At 36.4% G+C, this 19,483-nt stretch overlaps 1 protein-coding gene across 5 annotated transcripts; it reads left to right on the plus strand.

Annotated features, from left to right (window-relative positions):
- The first annotated feature begins 615 nt into the window (after positions 1-615).
- On the plus strand, positions 616-18,120 carry LOC115588339 (neurobeachin). 5 transcript variants are annotated; one of them, XM_030428878.1, is made up of 19 exons: positions 616-864; positions 3,099-3,389; positions 5,837-6,100; positions 6,826-6,930; positions 7,261-7,314; positions 7,816-7,893; positions 8,239-8,322; positions 8,618-8,656; positions 9,426-9,509; positions 9,806-9,844; positions 12,765-12,848; positions 13,145-13,183; positions 13,950-14,033; positions 14,327-14,365; positions 14,458-14,529; positions 14,774-14,959; positions 15,817-15,930; positions 16,062-16,217; positions 16,365-18,120. In XM_030428878.1, the coding sequence occupies exons 1-19, from the start codon at positions 816-818 to the stop codon at positions 16,910-16,912; spliced, it is 2,409 nt and encodes an 802-aa protein (XP_030284738.1). In that variant the 5' UTR covers positions 616-815; the 3' UTR covers positions 16,913-18,120. The 5 variants fall into 5 exon arrangements, with proteins under 5 accessions (XP_030284738.1, XP_030284739.1, XP_030284740.1 ...); XM_030428879.1 differs by having other exon boundaries at positions 7,831-7,893; XM_030428880.1 differs by having other exon boundaries at positions 7,834-7,893.
- The last annotated feature ends 1,363 nt before the right edge of the window (positions 18,121-19,483 follow it).

A 19,483-nucleotide genomic window follows, 5' to 3' on the forward strand; every position in this document is an offset into this window, starting at 1 on the left:
TGTCTACAGGTGTGTATTTGTATATACTGTGTATACTGTATGTCGTCTCATAACCAGCACTGGATCCAATATTCAGCATTTGTCAAATTATTGGAATCAGTGTTTTGTTTTTAATCTGATTGTTGATGAAATCAATAATAATTTAAAAAAGCAAAGCAACTAGTAACTAACGTGATCAACTAAATGTAGTGGAGTAAAAATGCAGTATTTGCCTCCAAAGTGTGGTGACGTGGAGTACAATGTAGCAGAAAACTGAAACACTCAAGTGCAGTAAAAGTACCTCAAAACTGTATTTAAGTAGAGCACTTGTACTACATTAGATGTACTACATTCAATCACGGCTTTATTTACTTTTACTTCACTATAATTAGGAGACAAATATGCTTTTCATATAATTTTCAATTTTCCAAAGATTATAGATTATTATATTATTATAAGTCTTTTTAGTAAAGCTCGCAGGCTACCTTCTTTGATGTTGGTGTATAATGACCAGGTTTTTAATTTATTTTGAAGGGCAAGGGAACTTAATGAGACCGGAAACACTCAGGTGTCCCACCTGCGTACTTTTTTTTTTTTTTCCTCGGACTGAATACTTTCGTTTGTAGTTGGTCCACCTCCCTCCTCACATTACACACCCGTCGGCTTTGGCAGCTACTATCACGTCGTTGGTCTCAAGCCTGTTCCAGCTTGTTCGAGGAATTTTAAATAATCTCTGAGATAAATAGTTTTTCCCCACAACACCTGACGCGACGTCGAAGTGAAAGTAAATGTAGTCGGAGGCAGAATTCCCGAGACTTCGTCCCTGCACTTCTACAATGGCTCGTTGGTATTTTCTGGCCTGTTTCATTCCCTCCTTCAGCCTAGGTGAGTTTATTTGCGGGTTATAGTTCTTTTTTCCTCTTGTCGTTTGGAACTTTTGTGTGACATGAAGTGTAAAGTACAGTGAAGAGCTGACAGGCCTGTTAATGATTTATCTGAAGTTGAGTAAGAGCTGTTAAAATGTCCCTGCGGTGTGTAGCCAATGTTGCACGACTTCGAACTGACGTCATGTTTCTAAACTCCTGTGGTTAAAAACACAATTAACACTTGATGTTTGAATTTTTAGTCAGTATGTCATTATATGGAGAACAGCTATTGATTATTAAGGCAACACTAAGACATTCACATAATCATAAGAAATACATTTGATTGGTTGTAACACGTTTCTTAATGACACTGATTTAACGCGTGTAATTACACCTGTACAGTCATCAAATCTAACCGCCCTGCATTTATCCCACCCTGTGATTCCTAGCTGTTATCATTCTGTTGACGCAATATCAGAGGGCTCTCTCAGGCTGCTTGTTTGAGGCTGTTGTGTCTTTTTTTTTTGTCATGTTGGACTGAACAACTGGACTTGTTTCAGTTTCTTGATGATGTTAAACCTCTTAAGGATTCTTTAAGGACACATACAAACAGAGTTTTAAAGCCTGTCAACTCCCCTCCAGTTGGTTAGAACTGAAGAAGCCTCTTAGATGAGAGGTGACAGGTCTCCAAGAAAGTGAAACAAGTTTTGTTGCCTACGATACAGCACCTAGATTCAGTAGATGAAGTCAACATACCTGGGAGCAGATTGCAATCCGTCTGTACCCGGAATCATATTTGAATGTTTTGTTCATCTCTCTCTGGTGCCGACTGACTCCTGGTCAATGAGTCGGACCTCTTCTGAATCCATGCTGTGACTGGTTCTGACAGCTAATGTTGTCTGTTTCCAATGTTTACTGTACTCAGCCTCATCACCCGACCATTTTTCTCATGCAATGTTTAATGTCAAGGTAACTAGAGTCTGACTGATATAGGGTTTGCCCGATATTATCTTCCGATATAAGCCTATCACTTCTGTGTTGTCCGATATGAAAACTTTATTTTTAGAGATTATACTGCAGGGAAAGATGTTTGGGATCATTTAAAGATGATTAAATTCCCAGTGAGGTTAATGTGTCTGTGCAGTAAGTTTATTCTTAATCTGTAAAATATCCTTTCTTCATTACAGGTCTATGTTGCAAGTGTTTGATAACCAATAACCAAATTTGAAGGATCATTGCAAACAGTATGTGTATATTGACCGATGTATTGTTATTGGAATTTTGAACCTCTTTAATATCAGTATTAAAAGTAGAGTATCAATTGGACTTTAAACCTAGCCATAACCTAAGTCAAGTCAAAGGCTGTATTAATGGTTATTTACATCACTGATTAATCTAATGTTTGAATTCTAATTGTTTAGTGTTTAGATATTCAGTTTATTATCACACAATGCAAAAGAAAAAGAAAGAAAGAAATTGTCAATTATTGCAAAAAGGAAATTTTTTGGTAATTTTTCTTGAAGAATCACAGTTAATTGACTAATCCTTTACAGCTTTCCACCAGTCATCCCTGTGACATCTACCATAACCTAAGCTTAGCTACAATGCAAGCTACTGGAAAAGCTATTTGTTAATCATTCTATTTTTATTTTTTTTTAGCCTTTTTGCTTTTGTAAGACACTCCACAGTAAATATGCAGAGAGAGGGGGGCACACAATATGCTATAACTGTTACCAGGACAAGGAAGGGGAAGCAGATTTTAACACAACACCTGTTTTCATTCAGTCTATAGGTCAGGTATGACCAGCTAATTTTTCTATCTCCATGACACCTAAAAACTCCATCTGGAGTCTAATACCGTACATTCAAATGCTACACAAAAAGCAACTAGATAAATTGAGATTTTATTTACAGGCTGCTACTTTTCCAAGGTCATGAATGATCTTTCACAATTCTAATAAAAAGCCTTTCTGATATTTTGCCCAACGTCATTAACATACATTAAAGGTATGAAATATAAAAAACAATAATCTTAACTGATAACAAGTACAACGAACTACAGTCTCAGAATTAGTGGATTTGAATCAGCACCTCTCTGCACATTGCAGGTTTTATTGTGAATAGTATTTGTTGCAGATTTATTTGTGTTGGAGACTTGAGTTGGCATTATACACTGTATGATGTTTGTGATATATTGAACTTGTTCGCTCATTATGCTGCTTACCTCTGTACCTCTCTGTTCTATGTGTCTAGTTGCTGGACATTCGCCAAGATTTGAACTCAGGGGTCAGAAGATCAGCTTGAAGTCAGACATCCCTGGAACCCCTGATAGTATTCTGTGGAAGCGAAATGGCAACAAGGTGGTGGAGTTTAACGGCCAGGAGCAAGAGACATACGGACAGTATGAAAACAGGATCTCTCTTGACTGGCACACTGCAGAACTCGAAATTGCTGACCTCAGAATTGAAGACAGCGGAGAGTATGAATTAGAAGTCTACATGAACAATAAATGGTCTACATCACTTCATAAATTGGAGGTCGTAGGTGAGTTTTTGATTATTACATTTTAAGTGTTTATGCACAGTTAATCAATCAACATTAGTAAATGCACTTTGTTAAATTGAGGGCTGCATGGTATGGTTAAAAGAAATCTTATTGTGATCATTTTAATCGCTTTGTGTTGTTTAAACATGTTGAATAATTGTGCAGCACCAACAAAAACCCAACACACAATAAAACAGAAAATAGACCACCTGCAATAAAGAAAAAGGATATATTGTTAATAGGCCATAACACACTGCCACCGCAATAAGAAATATTAGGTTGTTTCATTTTGTTTGGATGTTAATGACTCTTTTGACACAACAGAAAATGTTGACTCTTTATTGTCAGCGTCTCATACCTGCAATGGGAGCCACAGTGCATTCAACCGCTGCTTGGTTAGTTTACTTGTTGGACCATTATCGTGCGGTTGTGTAATCCTGGAGAGATTGGAGATAAATTAATGAAGGAACGTTTTACATATATGTTCTGATAAAACAACAAAAGAGCTTTCCCACCAAGCAGTTATGCAGTTTTTTTTGCACAAGTCAAACACCACATTGCAGCAGAAACACACAACATGAAGCATATTGGTGGCAATGGTTGTGCAATATGATGATGTATATCGTGTGATGATAGAAAAACGCATATTGTTTCATATCCTTTATTCCATTATGTTCCAAATCAAACACTTGGCAGCGATATTTTTCGTCACATGGACAGTGCTTTGCTTTCATCCATGTGGCTTGAAGGCAAAACAAACAAGCACAGAACTTTATTGTACATTACAAACAGGAAATTCTACTTATGCTACTTACATATCAAAATGGGTATGAGAAGTCTGGTAGGGACCAAATACGCCACAAACTACTTTATGTCGTGTTATGAGTTTTATATAAACTATTTAGTCATCGAATAAATACTAATATAGCAGAGAAAATGTGGTCTGATGTTTAACGCTGATACTGAATCAAGGCATTTTACTACTAGTATTGACCCGTTCAAGTGTCCCAGTTCCCAAGGGGTTTCTTTCAGGTTTGGTTTCACTAATGAAGTCTTATCTGTTGATTAGAAAGGTTTGTCATTCACTAGGGCACTGAAACCTGAGGGGTGTGGCAGTGTAGTAGGGGAATATTTCTAGAGCACTGTTTGTTTTTGTTGTTGTTCATTTCATCATGGTTGAGGGTTTGTTGAGGCTTTTTTGCTTTTGAATCAACTCCTTAAAGTTTTTGGATTTACATTTCTAATTAACATTGTCAGTCAAGAACATTGCTGGTTTAGTTTAAAGAATAAATATGTCATTGTATGCTGTAACCCAAGTAGCAGTTACCTTTTGACTTCTTCACGCTGCTTGCTGTTGTTTTCACTTTCATTTTCTAGCCAGGAACTTCGTCTTCCCTGAAATGTTCCCGAGCCACTCTTCATAGTTACGTACTGTACTGGTACCTAAATTCATGTATTTATCATAGTCACATATTGGCCTCCAATCACTGTAGGAGAAATATTCAACCAGTGCTACTCTAACACACTCAGTGTGGTGAGGAGATCAAGACATCAACCCCTGTTATCTCTTAATACATTACCTATAAAATGTATTTTATGGTGAGTCACTTTTTATGATGGCTTTCGATATCAGTGAGACACTTTGATTTTGAGTAGGCCAAAATTGTTTGCTTGTTTGTTCAAACAGCCAAAGATACATTTACTGTCAGTGCTTAAGTAAATGTTACTGTGACTAATAACTGCAACTTTCTTATTCTTATCTGTCTTTTTCATAGGACTTGTACATTTCTTTTGTTATCAATATTCTTTGCCAACTTTTCTGGACATACCTGTCCACACAGAAAACACAGCGACTGTGGCTCAGGTGGTAGAGTGGGTCGGCCTATGTTCGGAGGGTCGGCAGTTCGATGCCCACCCGGCCAATTGTGTCATGGTCATTGTGTCCTTGGGCAAGACACTTCACGCCTTGTGTGAATGTGTATGACTGCTGTATGTTTGAGGTGGTGGATGTTTGCTGAATGGCGGCCATGCTTTTGTCAATCTGCCCCAGGGCAGCTGTGGCTACTATTGTAGTTTACCACCACCAGTATGACTGTGTAAATGAATGGAATCTGAAACCCTTTCAGGCACTTTGGGTGTCTTGAAAGCAATTAATTTTTGTATAATATTTTCAGTTTGGTGACACTAATTCTGTCATTGTTTTCTTATACCCTGTACCAGTGGATCTCAAGCTTTTTTGGTATGCCCTCATTTAGAAGTCGAAAAACTCTATTTTGTACTTTTTCCATGTATGAATCATATATATATATTTAACTCCATATAATTCCAGCTCCATATTTATCCCCCTGCTTACTCATCTTTTAATGATATATTTGATAAAGGTGACATAATAGAATCATTTATTTAGATATGTATTAATTTGTTTGATCATCTGTGTCTTCATATAGACCGTGTTGCCAAGCCCACCATATCCTGTGAGATGAACGATGGTGGCGGCTTTAACAAATCTGGAATGCTGCTGTGCTCTGCAGAGCCCAGACAACCTCAATCCTTAATGAGGTTTGAGTGGCAATCAAATGGAAACGTGCAGCCTGGCACAAAGTTAACAATATCTCTTGGTGATGAATATGATGATGAAGTATACAGTTGCAGGGTGAGCAACCCTTTAAGTGAAGAAACAGCTACATTCACAGCAAAGGATTGCTACCCTGGTAAGATTTCACTCAGACATTAGCTGTTCTGTATATTTATTGTCATTGTCATTTCAAGCAAATGTACTGTCAGACACTTAATTACATAGCATATCTTTGTAATATACCCAACATTAGTGATTGGTTTCACTAAGAAAAATGCACTTTGATGAAATTCACAAATGGTGAACATAAACAATGATAGTGATGATAATAGTATTGTAATATTATATGTATTAATAGATCTCTTTTCAATAACAGATTTTGAAAGTGTCTTCAAATGAATGTATCCTTGTCAGGTGGTAGAGCGGGTCGGCCTATGTTCGGGGGTCGGCGGTTCAATCCCTTCCCAGCCAACTGTGCCATGGTCGTTGTGTCCTTGGGCAAGACACTTAACCCACCTTCCCTTGTGTGACTGTGTATGACTGCTGTATGTTTGAGGGCCGTTGGTGCTGAATGGCAGCCACGCCTCTGTCAGTCTGCCCCAGGGCAGCTGTGGCTACTTCATAGTTTACCACCACCAGTATGACTGTGTGTGAATGAATGGAACCTGGAACCCTGTGAGGCACTTTGAGTACCTAGAAAAGCGCCATTCCAATCCATTATTATTATTATAGTGTCAACAGAGACTACAGAGTTCCCAAGTTAAAACTAGACTGAAATTTCAAGTGTTATAATACTGATTGTTGTTTTAGTAATAGATGAAACAGAAGCTGCCATATTTTGATATTTGTGTTTCTACGCAGAGAACAGTTCAGTACTGACTGCCGTTCTAGTCACCATCGCAGTATTCTCACTCTCACTCTTACTCATGGGCCTGGGTATATTCTTCTGCAAAAACCCCAATAAAGGTACAGTTGGTACATCTTAACCAGAGAAATTGATTCCAAGATGATTTATTTTTCAGCAACTAACGAATACTAGCTGATATAAACAGTATATTCACTAATGTACATGTGTTCTCAACGCTTTGTATAAAAGTTGACCAAATGTAATAAATTCTGTATGCTGCAAGATTCAGGTAATTTAAAGATCAAACATTCTTCTATCCCAGTGTTACTGTAACTGTATGCGTAGTATTATTGAACATAAGCAGCTGTTTTTATTGACTCTAATCTTCACAATGCATGAAACTTAAACATACTGTTTCCTCCTTCTTTTCCTCTCGCACTCTGTTTTAGCATGTTTTGCTAAAGGAAACAGACATGATCCAGAAAAACCTGGTGCAACAAAAGGTATGAAGCTGCACTTAACTCATTCTCAGATTTAACTGTCCATTCATTCAAACCTTCCTGTTAAAGACTTGGAGAATCACTTGAGGGAGACATCAAGCGAACAAAAAGAAAGCAAACCCGATTAAAATATAAATACAAACATACAAAACAATTATGGTGTCAGTTAACAGTTACAGACAGATAGTGGACAGTAAAGATCTTTTAAAGTGTCAAATAATCTGTTAACAAAGTGAATGAATAATGATAAGGCTTGTTTTGAAAATGTTTAGTGTATGTAGTGGATTTTCACAAAAAGAAAAACACATAGAGATAGTAAATAATAGGATACATTTGACAGATTAATTTATGTAAGCGTGGCAGCTTGTGTGAAACCTATTGTCTTGCATGGCTGACCCATAAAGCATCTACTGTTAAACTTAACTTTCAGCAGTTAATCAAAGTTAAAATTGTTTAATGATCTTTTTTTTATTATCTTTCTTGTCTCTCTTCCTTTCTGGTGAGTTTCATTATATTTAGCAGAACGTAGCGGTCATATTGACAGAATGCCCACAATGCCCTCTACTCAGCGACTTAACCAAGGTAATAGGAATATGAAGTTCAAATGAAGTAGAGTAATAATAGGATACATGTGACAGATTCATTCATGTAAGCGCAGCAGCTTGTGTGACACCTATTGCTTTGCCTGGCTGACCCATAAAGCATCTATTGTTTAACTGATGAATTGGTCAGTAGATGACAGTGGTTTTTTGATGTAGTCCATGACTTTCTTGTAAAAAAAAAGTTGATCAGCTGCTCATTAACATCACCTGCAGCTATTTACGGACAGTTTAATCAAAGCTCATGTTGTTTAACATCTTTTTTTTTTATCTTTCTTTTCCCTCTTCCTTACTGGTGAGTTATATTTTGCATTTCAATCTGTTTCAGGGTCAGATGAGAATACAGCTGATGAATGTCAGTGTATTATTCCCACAACACCCACAAATCCCTCCACTCAGCGACCTAACCAAGGTAATAAGAATATAACGCTCAATGATCATACTAGTAACCTAGTAGAAGACACAGATTCAGACCTGGACATCATAAAAGATAAAGGGTGCTGATTGTTGTGCTTCTGACATATGATTGCATGTACCGGTTTTGAGCTATATGCAGATTTATCACATCTTCTCACTGTTGCTTAAACAGTAACAACATTTGTGTCAGACAGATAGATAATAAACAAAGACATAACATTGTTTCTCTTGCAACTATTGTAAACTGCAGCACCGAGCATTCTTGGTTTGAATATGTTCTTTTGTTACAGAACATGATGGAGATTTACAGGATGAAAAGCCACAAGACAGTAAGTTTAACACAAAAGCTGAGTGTGTATGAGTGTGTTGAGTGTCTAAATTGCACCAAATTTGACGCTGCATTTCCATCGGTTGTCATCAACACACTTGCCAAGTAGGAAGTAGACCAGATTAAAGGTTCTCAAGGTATGTGAAGGACAGACGGACACAAAGAGAGATGTGTTGCTTTATAGTTGGACATAGATGATGGACTGAACCATCAAGCATCCACTGTTAGTTCTCTTTTATATTTTCTATCAATGATATGAGTGATATCGATTGATGCAGTCAATGCATTCTCTTGTGAAATGGTTTTTCAGCTTGTTATCTACATCACACATTTCTCTTTGATGGATTGTTTTCTAAAAGATTATATGATATCATCTCAGATCTTTTATCTTTCAACTCTTTTTTTTCTGACTTGTGAGTTACATTATATTTAACATCTCAATCATTTTTAGAGTAGAATAATAAAAGGATACATATGACAGATTCATTCATGTAAGCGCAGCAGCTTGTGTGACACCTATTGCTTTGCCTGGCTGACCCATAAAGCATCTACTGTTAAACTGATGAATTGGTCAGTAGATGACAGTGGTTTGTTGATGCAGTCCATGACTTTCTTGTAAAAAATAAAGTTGATCAACTGCTCATTAACATCACCTGCGGCTATTTACGGACAGTTTAATCAAAGCTCATATTGTTTAACATCTTTTTTTTTATCTTTCTTTTCCCTCTTCCTTACTGGTGAGTTATATTTTGCATTTCAATCTGTTTCAGGGTCAGATGAGAATACAGCTGATGAATGTCAGCGTCTTATTCCCACAACACCCACAAATCCCTCCACTCAGCAACCTAACCAAGGTAATAAGAATATAACGCTCAATGATCATACTAGTAACCTAGTAGAAGACACAGATTCAGACCTGGACATCATAAAAGATAAAGGGTGCTGATTGTTGTGCTTCTGACATATGATTGCATGTACCTGTTTTGAGCTATATGCAGATTTATCACATCTTCTCACTGTTGCTAAAACAGTAACAAAATTTGTGTCAGACAGATAGATAATAAACAAAGACATAACATTGTTTCTCTTGCAATTATTGTACACTGCAGCACCGAGCAATCTTGGTTTGAACATGTTCTTTTTGTTACAGAACATGATGGAGATTTACAGGATGAAAAGCCACAAGAAAGTAAGTTTAACACAAAAGCTGAGTGTGTATGAGTGTGTTGAGTGTCTAAATTGCACCAAATTTGACACTGCATTTCCAGGGGCGCAGATGGGATTTTTGAACTGGGGGGGACCAAGCAGTCAGCAAATGATTTCAACTCAATAAGTTATCTATCTATCTATCTATCTATCTATCTATCTATATATATATATATATATATATATATATATATATATATATATGTATATATATATATATATATATATACGTATATACATATATATACGTATATATATATATATATATATATATATATATATATATATATATTATATATATATATATATATTATCTATATATATATATATATATATATATATGTGATGTTGATAGGTTTTCAATGTAGTGAGTCCCTGGGACCCACAGGTGGTGAGTTGAGTGGGCCCCTGGGAAATTCAATGGGTCCCGACTCCCCAGTTAAAGAAATGTATTTCTTTCTTATATTATTCTATTTCTTAAATGTTATTGAGTGTTAAACTCCTTTGATGGTGGTATGATATGGTTATAATAAATGGATATATTCATGATGTTCAAAATGTATCTGAAATTAAACAAATAAAATTCAAAATCTGAAAAGGTTATTGCAAAACAACTGTCACAGTGGCATGACATATGACATTCAAATCAAACAGCATTTTTGTAGCAACATAAATAGCACCAAAATGAATTACTAAAATTCAAATAATCTGCTGACCTGCAATAGGTTTTATCTATTTCTTTGGTGGCATTTTTGCGTTCTCCTTTTCCTGCTTACTCGAGAAAAAACGTGATCTCGTTGGAAGCGCTATGTATGCGCAGACGCCGTTTGGGCATAACAAAATGGCGGCTGCCATTCAATGTAGTTTTCATCACCACCACCGGATTATGTTTTATTTATGTCATTACAGCACGTCCCCTAAACGTTAAAACATAATCGACACGAATGAGCACAGCATCGAGCAGTGGAAACGTGGGTTTATTTACTATAAAGTTCGTATTTTTAATTGTTGAAATCAGAGGTGTAGTAAGCTTTTCAAAAGTGCGGGGGATGGATGTGGTGGTGGTGTTTTTTTTACAACAATTTTGGGTCGGGGGGGGGATTATAAATGACACTTAAATATTGAATATTAAATCTGTGTCTATAATAACCACACCCTGACATGTAAATGTGACGTCTGTCTTGATTCGTTTATTTATAATATAATATTTATAATAGAAGCCTACTGCAACTGTACTTTTTGTTTACCATTAAATGTTTATTTAAACATTATCATATTTTATAATGTTCTGTCATGGACTATGTCACTTCACTGATAAAAGAGACGAGACCTGCTCACTGCCAGTTGCAGCTTCTTATCATGATCTGCAGTCTTTGTTAATTTTTTGTCATGATTGTTATTATTAGTACTTAGATTATCAAAAATCACAGTAACATGTCAGGATGTGCTTATTATAGACAGATATATATTATACTGTTATATGTCATCACAGTAACAGCGTTACATACATTAGCAGCTGTTAACACATAAAAACATTATAAAACACATCATGTGGTTTGGTGTCGACCTGTATACTGAACGTATCAGGAGTAATCAACGTTTATAATCATCAGAGAACGTTACAGACATTGTTTTTGGTTGTTCTCTGTTTCCAGAGAATTCACAGAGAAGCTGGGGAAGTTTGTGACATTTTCATCCCGGATTTTTGTGAGGAGGGAATTAAACGCCTGTGCCAAATAAACGCCTGGTCTGTTAAGTGGTTGAGACAAATACACACCCGGCTATTATTTGGTATTTACGGTAGATCCCGCCTCATCAGCACGAGCTGAACAATAAATCTAACACTGAAAGAGAGGCGGGACTTAAGGCAGAACAGCCAATCATCAGCCGGTCAGTCCCAAAGCCGGTGTCATGTTTGAAGCAGCAACAGGAGAGGGAGGGGGAGAGGAGGCAGCTGCAGCGAGCGCAGACACAGAGCGGCCAGAGAAACTGAGCGACTGTAGTGAGGCGTTTGAACGAAACTGCGGAAAAACTGCAGAAAAAGTGTGGGTTTTGAACCCTCTCACCGGGAAAAATGTGGGTGTTAAAACACCCACATCCACCACGGATGCGACGCCCCTGAGTGGGGGGGACGGATCGGGGTCACTATAAATCTGGGGGGGGTCATATCCCCCCCGTCCCTAGTGCCATCTGCGCGCATGTGCATTTCCATCGGTTGTCATCAACACACTTGCCAAGTAGGAAGTAGATTAGATGAAAGGTTCTCAAGGTATGTGAAGGACAGACGAACACAAAGAGAGATGTGTTGCTTTATAGCTTGATATAGATGATGGACTGAACCATCAAGCATCCACTGTTAGTTCTCTTTTATATTTTCTATCAATGATGTGAGTGATATCGATTGATGCAGTCAATGCATTCTCTTGTGAAATGGTTTGTCAGCTTGTTATCTACATCACACATTTCTCTTTAATGGATTGTTTTCTAAAAGATTATATGATATCATCTCAGATCTTTTATCTTTCAACTCTTTTTTTTCTGACTTGTGAGTTACATTATAATTAAAATTTTAATCATTTTTAGAGTAGAATAATAATAGGATACATGTGACAGATTCATTCATGTAAGCGCAGCAGCTTGTGTGACACCTATTGCTTTGCCTGACTGACCCATAAAGCATCTACTGTTAAACTGATGAATTGGTCAGTAGATGACAGTGGTTTGTTGATGCAGTCCATGACTTTCTTGTAAAAAAAAAGTTGATCAGCTGCTCATTAACATCACCTGCGGCTATTTACGGACAGTTTTAATCAAAGCTCATATTGTTTAACATCTTTTTTTTTTATCTTTCTTTTCCCTCTTCCTTACTGGTGAGTTATATTTTGCATTTCAATCTGTTTCAGGGTCAGATGAGAATACAGCTGATGAATGTCAGCGTCTTATTCCCACAACACCCACAAATCCCTCCACTCAGCGACCTAACCAAGGTAATAAGAATATAATGCTCAATGATCATACTAGTAACCTAGTAGAAGACACAGATTCAGACCTGGACATCATAAAAGATAAAGGGTGCTGATTGTTGTGCTTCTGACATATGATTGCATGTACCTGTTTTAAGCTATATGCAGATTTGTCACATCCGCTCACTGTTGCTAAATCAGTAACAAAATTTGTGTCAGACAGATAGATAATAAACAAAGACATAACATTGTTTCTCTTGCAACTATTATACACTGCAGCACCGAGCATTCTTGGTTTGAATATGTTCTTTTTGTTACAGAACATGATGGAGATTTACAGGATGAAAAGCCACAAGACAGTAAGTTTAACACAAAAGCTGAGTGTGTATGAGTGTGTTGAGTGTCTAAATTGCACCAAATTTGACACTGCATTTCCATCGGTTGTCATCAACAAATCTGCTAAGTGGGGAGTAGATCAGATGAAAGGTTCTCAAGGTATGTGAAGGACAGACGAACACAAAGAGAGATGTGTTGCTTTATAGCTGGACATAGATGATGGACTGAACCATCAAGCATCCGCTCTTATCTCTTTTATATTTTCTATCAATGATGTGAGTGATATCCATTGATGCAGTCAATGCATTCTCTTGTTAAATGGTTTGTCAGCTTGTTATCTACATCACACATTTCTCTTTAATGGATTGTTTTCTAAAAGATTATATGATATCATCTCAGATCTTTTATCTTTCAACTCTTTTTTTCTGACTAGTGAGTTACATTATATTTAAAATGTCAATCATTTTTATAGTAGAATAATAATAGGATACATGTGAGAGATTCATTCATGTAAGCGCAGCAGCTTGTGTGACACCTATTGCTTTGCCTGGCTGACCCATAAAGCATCTACTGTTAAACTGATGAATTGGTCAGTAGATGACAGTGGTTTGTTGATGCAGTCCATGACTTTCTTGTAAAAAAAAAAGTTGATCAACTGCTCATTAATATCACCTGCGGCTATTTACGGACAGTTTTAATCAAAGCTCATATTGTTTAACATCTTTTTTTAATCTTTATGTTCCCTCTTCCTTACTGGCGAGTTATATTTTGCATTTCAATCTGTTTCAGGGTCAGATGAGAATAAGGCTGATGAATGTCAGCGTATTATTCCCACAACACCCACAAATCCCTCCACTCAGCGACCTAACCAAGGTAATAAGAATATAACGCTCAATGATCATACTAGTAACCTAGTAAAAGACACAGATTCAGACCTGGACATCATAAAAGATAAAGGGTGCTGATTGTTGTGCTTCTGACATATGATTGCATGTACCTGTTTTGAGCTATATGCAGATTTATCACATCTTATTGTTGCTAAAACAGTAACCAAACTTGTGTCAGACAAATCGATAATCAACAAAGACATTACATTGTTTCTCTTGAAACTATTATATACTGCAGCACTGAGCATTCTTGGTTTGAATATGTTCTTTTTGTTACAGAACATGATGGAGATTTACAGGATCAATGGCCTCAAAAAGGTTAGTCTAACACAAAAGCTATTTATTATAACTTATACATAGTATTCAGGATGCTATAAATTGACATTGCCTTTCGTCACTGTTCACTTCAGGTAGTGTCCGAATCAAAATAAAACAGTTTCAGTCCAGCTTTCATGGAGAGACTCCACCCACAGGATTTCCAGGTACCTTCTTGTTAGTTAAGAAAAAATAATTGTTAGCTAACAGCAAGACCTAATGATTTCATTATCACTTAACACATTGATTATTTTCACTTTAATTTATATAATGTTTTTAACTATGAAAAAACAATGTGACATTCCAATAACTGGAGTTGAATCCTTTGTAAACAGTAACTTGTTTTATTTGACCAGCAATGTTTGTAATTTCTCAAAAGAATGTTTTCCTTTTATTTATATTTTCTGTCAGGTTCAAAAAGGAACAAAGAGAGGCCTCGTCTGGATCTCAATCATTTTGCTAATAACAACAAAGGTGTTGCAGATGAAGACCAGCTCAGAGAATTTGCAGAGACAGAAGTCCCACAAAGTGAAAATACATCAGAGCCGGCTGTTGTATTAACCAACACGATATCCTCAACTGCTGCTGAACAGTCAGGTTGGAACATGACACTTTCCGAGTTAGATTCAGAATAGTTACACAAATAACAACACTCAGGTGAATACAAAAGAAATGGACATGCAAGAACAAGACAGAGATAACTTTTTAATACTGGATTATTCCAATTTAAATTGAAAGTGGTGCACTTTCCTTTCAGCAGAAAACACTCTGCCCTTGGGACTAACATTAACTAGCATAATACTGATGACTTACTTACCGCTTCTGCTTTTTTCTCACTGCAACATGTTACAAGTTGTTGCACAATGTTAACCTCCATTTTGTTTACGTCTGCTTCCCCATGACTTATGTGATCCCACTGACGTGAGTTTGTACATTGCTCCCTCTGGTATGATATCCATATCCGTAGAGCTTGATGTGCCAACATCTTGAAATCTTGTAGTGTGTGCATGTTATAGAGAGAGCAGAGAGACAGAAATATGCAGAGGTTCTCTTTATGTTTGACACAACTGGATGTCAAAATCGGTTGCCATCAACAAATCTGCTAAGTGGGGAGTAGCTAACCTTTAGATCAGATGAAAGGTTCTCAAGATATGTGAAGGACAGACAGACACAACCAGAGATTTGTTGCTTTATAGCTGGATATAGATGATGGACTGAACCATTAAGCATCCACATCATTTATATTTTATATCAATGATATGAGTGATATCGATTGATGCAGTCAATGCATTCTCTTGTGAAATGGTTTGTCAGCTTGTTATCTACATCACACATTTCTCTATCATGGATTGTTTTGCTAAAAGCTGATATGATATCATCTCAGATATTTTAACTTTTGTCTCTTTTTTCTGACTTGTGAATTACATTGAATTTAAAATTTCAATCATTTTTAGAGTCAAATAAGGAGACAGCTGAGGATGATGAAAAGAGGCCTCCTCTTGACATAACAGTGACACCTCCCACTCCTCAGCCACGTAACCATGTGGGAGACTCAGACACTGTAAAAGGTCAAAACTGCTGAATTTTATGCCTTCTGATTCTGGTTAACATTGCATATGGAATTTTATTGGACTGTTTGCTGTTCTGGTTTAATCTCGTAACGTGTTTCTTTTTGTTTTAAATGTTTTCTGTGTTTCAGATTTAGAAAAGAACAAAGATTTGAATGAGGAAACAAAGGAAGTACTCCCACATTATGACTCCTCAGATTCTGAGAAGGACAATGAACCAGTGCCAGCTGATGTGTCAACAAACACAATGTCTGACCTGGAATCATCCACTGCGTTTCTACACCAAGGTTTGGATACTACAATCTCTGAGCTAGATTTAGAACAGTCACAGGAAAAGCAACTGGTTTTAAACCAAGACTGCCTCTGAAAGTATTATCCTTTTACATATTCTTAACAGTTGCACTTTTCATATGTTGTTTTACTGTCTGTTTCAGATTTGAAGAAGGATGAGGATGGAAAGTCTCCTCCTGCAAATGTTGTAGCTCCTGTTCCGAAGCCACGTTCACAGTTTACTGTCGGACAAAAGGAAGACACCAACTCAGATCAGGTCAATGGAGAAACTGACACATCAGGTGTAGGGGAAACACATGAATCAGGTGCCCTTAGTGAAGACAAACAGTCTTCCCCTGTTTCTGAACAGAAAGATTCAGAAACGACAAGACATGACGAAGATTCAAACCTGTCACAGAGTGAAACACACACAAGTGAGGATAACCAGCAAGAAATGGACAAACCAGTTCCTGCAGCTGAAGAAGAATCAGGTAGTGAAGGTAACAGTGAAGAACCAGATCTGTATTCAGCCTCCTCCCATCAGCCTCAGAGCTCCACGCCAACAAAACCAGACAACAGGAGCAACGATACCTTTCAAGAGTCTCCTGATGCTGCACACGAAAAGCCAGTTCAAGCAGGAGAGGGCAAAACCATGAAAGAGTCAGATGAGTCTGGTGAGAGAGAAGATGATACTGGTGAAGATAAAAAATGATTTCAACAGTGGCTCAAAAGAAAAAAGGCAAGCCGAATAGAGCATTAGTGAGCATAAAGAAGGACAAAAGAAAGTGGAAGTTGTATTGCTGAAAAGAGAAACTTTAAGAGGGAACAAAGTGGGCTTTTAAAACTTTATAATAACATGAAAAGCAAAAGATAGAAGATAAATGGGGAGACAAGGGATGACCCACAGCAAAGGGCTGCTGCTCAGGACTCAGCCTGAGTATGTATGGTGGACATCAACAATACAACATAGCAGAAAGACAAAGGGAACAGATCAATAAGAACATGTAAATACAGAGTTAAACGAATATGGAGGACTTTTAGTCTAAAATAGTCCAAGGGGAGACAAGTTTTTTTTCTGTATGGCTGTAGGGATATTATGGGGAGATGGACTTAAAGTAAAGTAACATTTTATAAAAGTTCCCATTAAAACAGTAAGCTAACTAGATAACTAGATATATCTATAGAAATACAACAGAGACAGCCATGTTATACACAGGGAAACAGTCTCAGAGAGCTTGCTGACATCTGAAACGACACTACATAATTCGTAGGAAGTGACCAGAAATTAATCTCAGAGATTATCGGATGAAATTATGTTGATTTACATGCGTTACTCTCTTACTATTGTGAGATCTCTGATCTTACTACTTTTAACTTTTAAGCTAGTTTTGACATGTATCATGTTTAGTCATTACACACTACTTTTTTATTTCATGTCTTTTTAAATTATACAAAAAAGTATTGACCTATGGAGCTACATGTATGTGTTTCTTTTATAATCACTAATTATAGTAAATTGAATAATTAATTCAATCAAAGCTCTTAAGGCACTAATCTTTGAATATCTTGCTTTGACTTTTAATCTTACATGAATAAGACACTGACATTATAACAGAAAGAAGCACTAATCTTTTTAATCTCTGCTCAGAAGGCAGACATCATGCTGCCATGGGACAAGAACTAAAACAGATTTTTTTTTTTTTTAATTATAATGATCAGATCAGAAAGATTCATTTTTGTATTTGTTTATGAAAAATATGTTGTATAGTCATTTATTTAGCTTGTTTTGCTAATTGATTAATGTGACAGTGTTTGAAACTGTCGGTGCTCAGGGTCAAGTTGTTTTTATTGTTTGTTCATGAATGACTTGTGATTTATATGCTTTCTCTTACAGGCAATACATGTTTTTGATAAACACAATGTTAGTGTGATTCATTTATTTCCAGTTTCCCCCCTCTTTGTTATATAATATAGGCTCAGGTTCCCTTTTTTAAGTAAAAACAGTTATAGAATATTTATTGCAGGATTTTATTTCAGATTCCTTTGAAAGAAGGTAGTTGAGCCACAAATTGAATTTATTTACAGGAGGATCCAGGTATCAGGTGGGGAAATGATAAGCACACGATGAACTTGCAGAGACATTTGAGAAAAATAAGCTTCTAAACTAATGAGAGCACATAAATCTTAAAATCTTAAACTGTACCTAGAAATAGAGTATGAGTAAGTAACTCTAACAATATTATTGTGTCAGTAGGCGTCTGTTTATTTGCTGTTACCTACACAATATACACTGTAAAAACGTGATGGGCAGGTATGGCTTGCACAAATGATCTCTTCATTTTAAGATAAGATGAAGTTGACCAGGCAATGTTGGCATGTCAGGTAAAGAAATAAGAATCGTTTTTTGAGCCTAATACATTTATCAATCAGAAGTTGAAAATGAGATTTGAGATTAGATAAAAGTATCCCTGCAGTCAAGGACTGTGGTCAAGCCCGACTCCACTCCGAAAACTACGATTAAACCAACCCCGAATTGTTTTACGGTACCTGTGCAAGAACAGAATTGAAAATGAAAGCAATGACCGATTAACGCAATTTCACATTTATTCCGTCAGTTAGTCTGTTAGTTAACTTGTGAATTAATCGATTAATTAATTCAGCATTTGAATAATTAACTAATTATTAAAATTACCATTGTAATTCTGATCACATTGAAGCATTAGAAGATAGAGGCCATGGCATTTAAATTGTTTTGAATAATAAGTCAAACATAATGACAGTACTCCACCTCAAAGAGTCGCTCAGATAATACCAGGAGGTTCTGATATGGAATTTTACATTTTAAGCCCTCTTAATAGTAAATTACTTTTAAGAGGGCTTTTAATTTTGAAATCCCACATCATTACTTCCTGCTTCCTGTTTTCTATCAATGTAAATCTGAATTCATATGGAAATATTGAAAATATTTGATTAATAAGTGGGCTTTGATTTTGAGATTCCTCATCAGAAACACCTGATATTGTGTTTATGTTTACGTTGGACTAATTATTCACACAATTAAAATTCCATGGCCTCCATCATCTAAGGCTACGATGTGATCAGAGTTATGATGTTAAAAAGAATAAGTAAATAATCCATGACTGAACTCTTTAAATGTTCAATTAATTTATTAACTAATCGATCCATGAATTAATCAATTATCAGACGAATATGTGAAATTGCGTTACTTTTATTTTGAATTCTATTCTTGCACTGCGTTACCGTAATGTCTACTCTATACACT

Source organism: Sparus aurata, chromosome 9 (genome assembly GCF_900880675.1).
Source record: "Sparus aurata chromosome 9, fSpaAur1.1, whole genome shotgun sequence".
NCBI classification, from domain to species: Eukaryota; Metazoa; Chordata; class Actinopteri; order Spariformes; family Sparidae; genus Sparus; species Sparus aurata.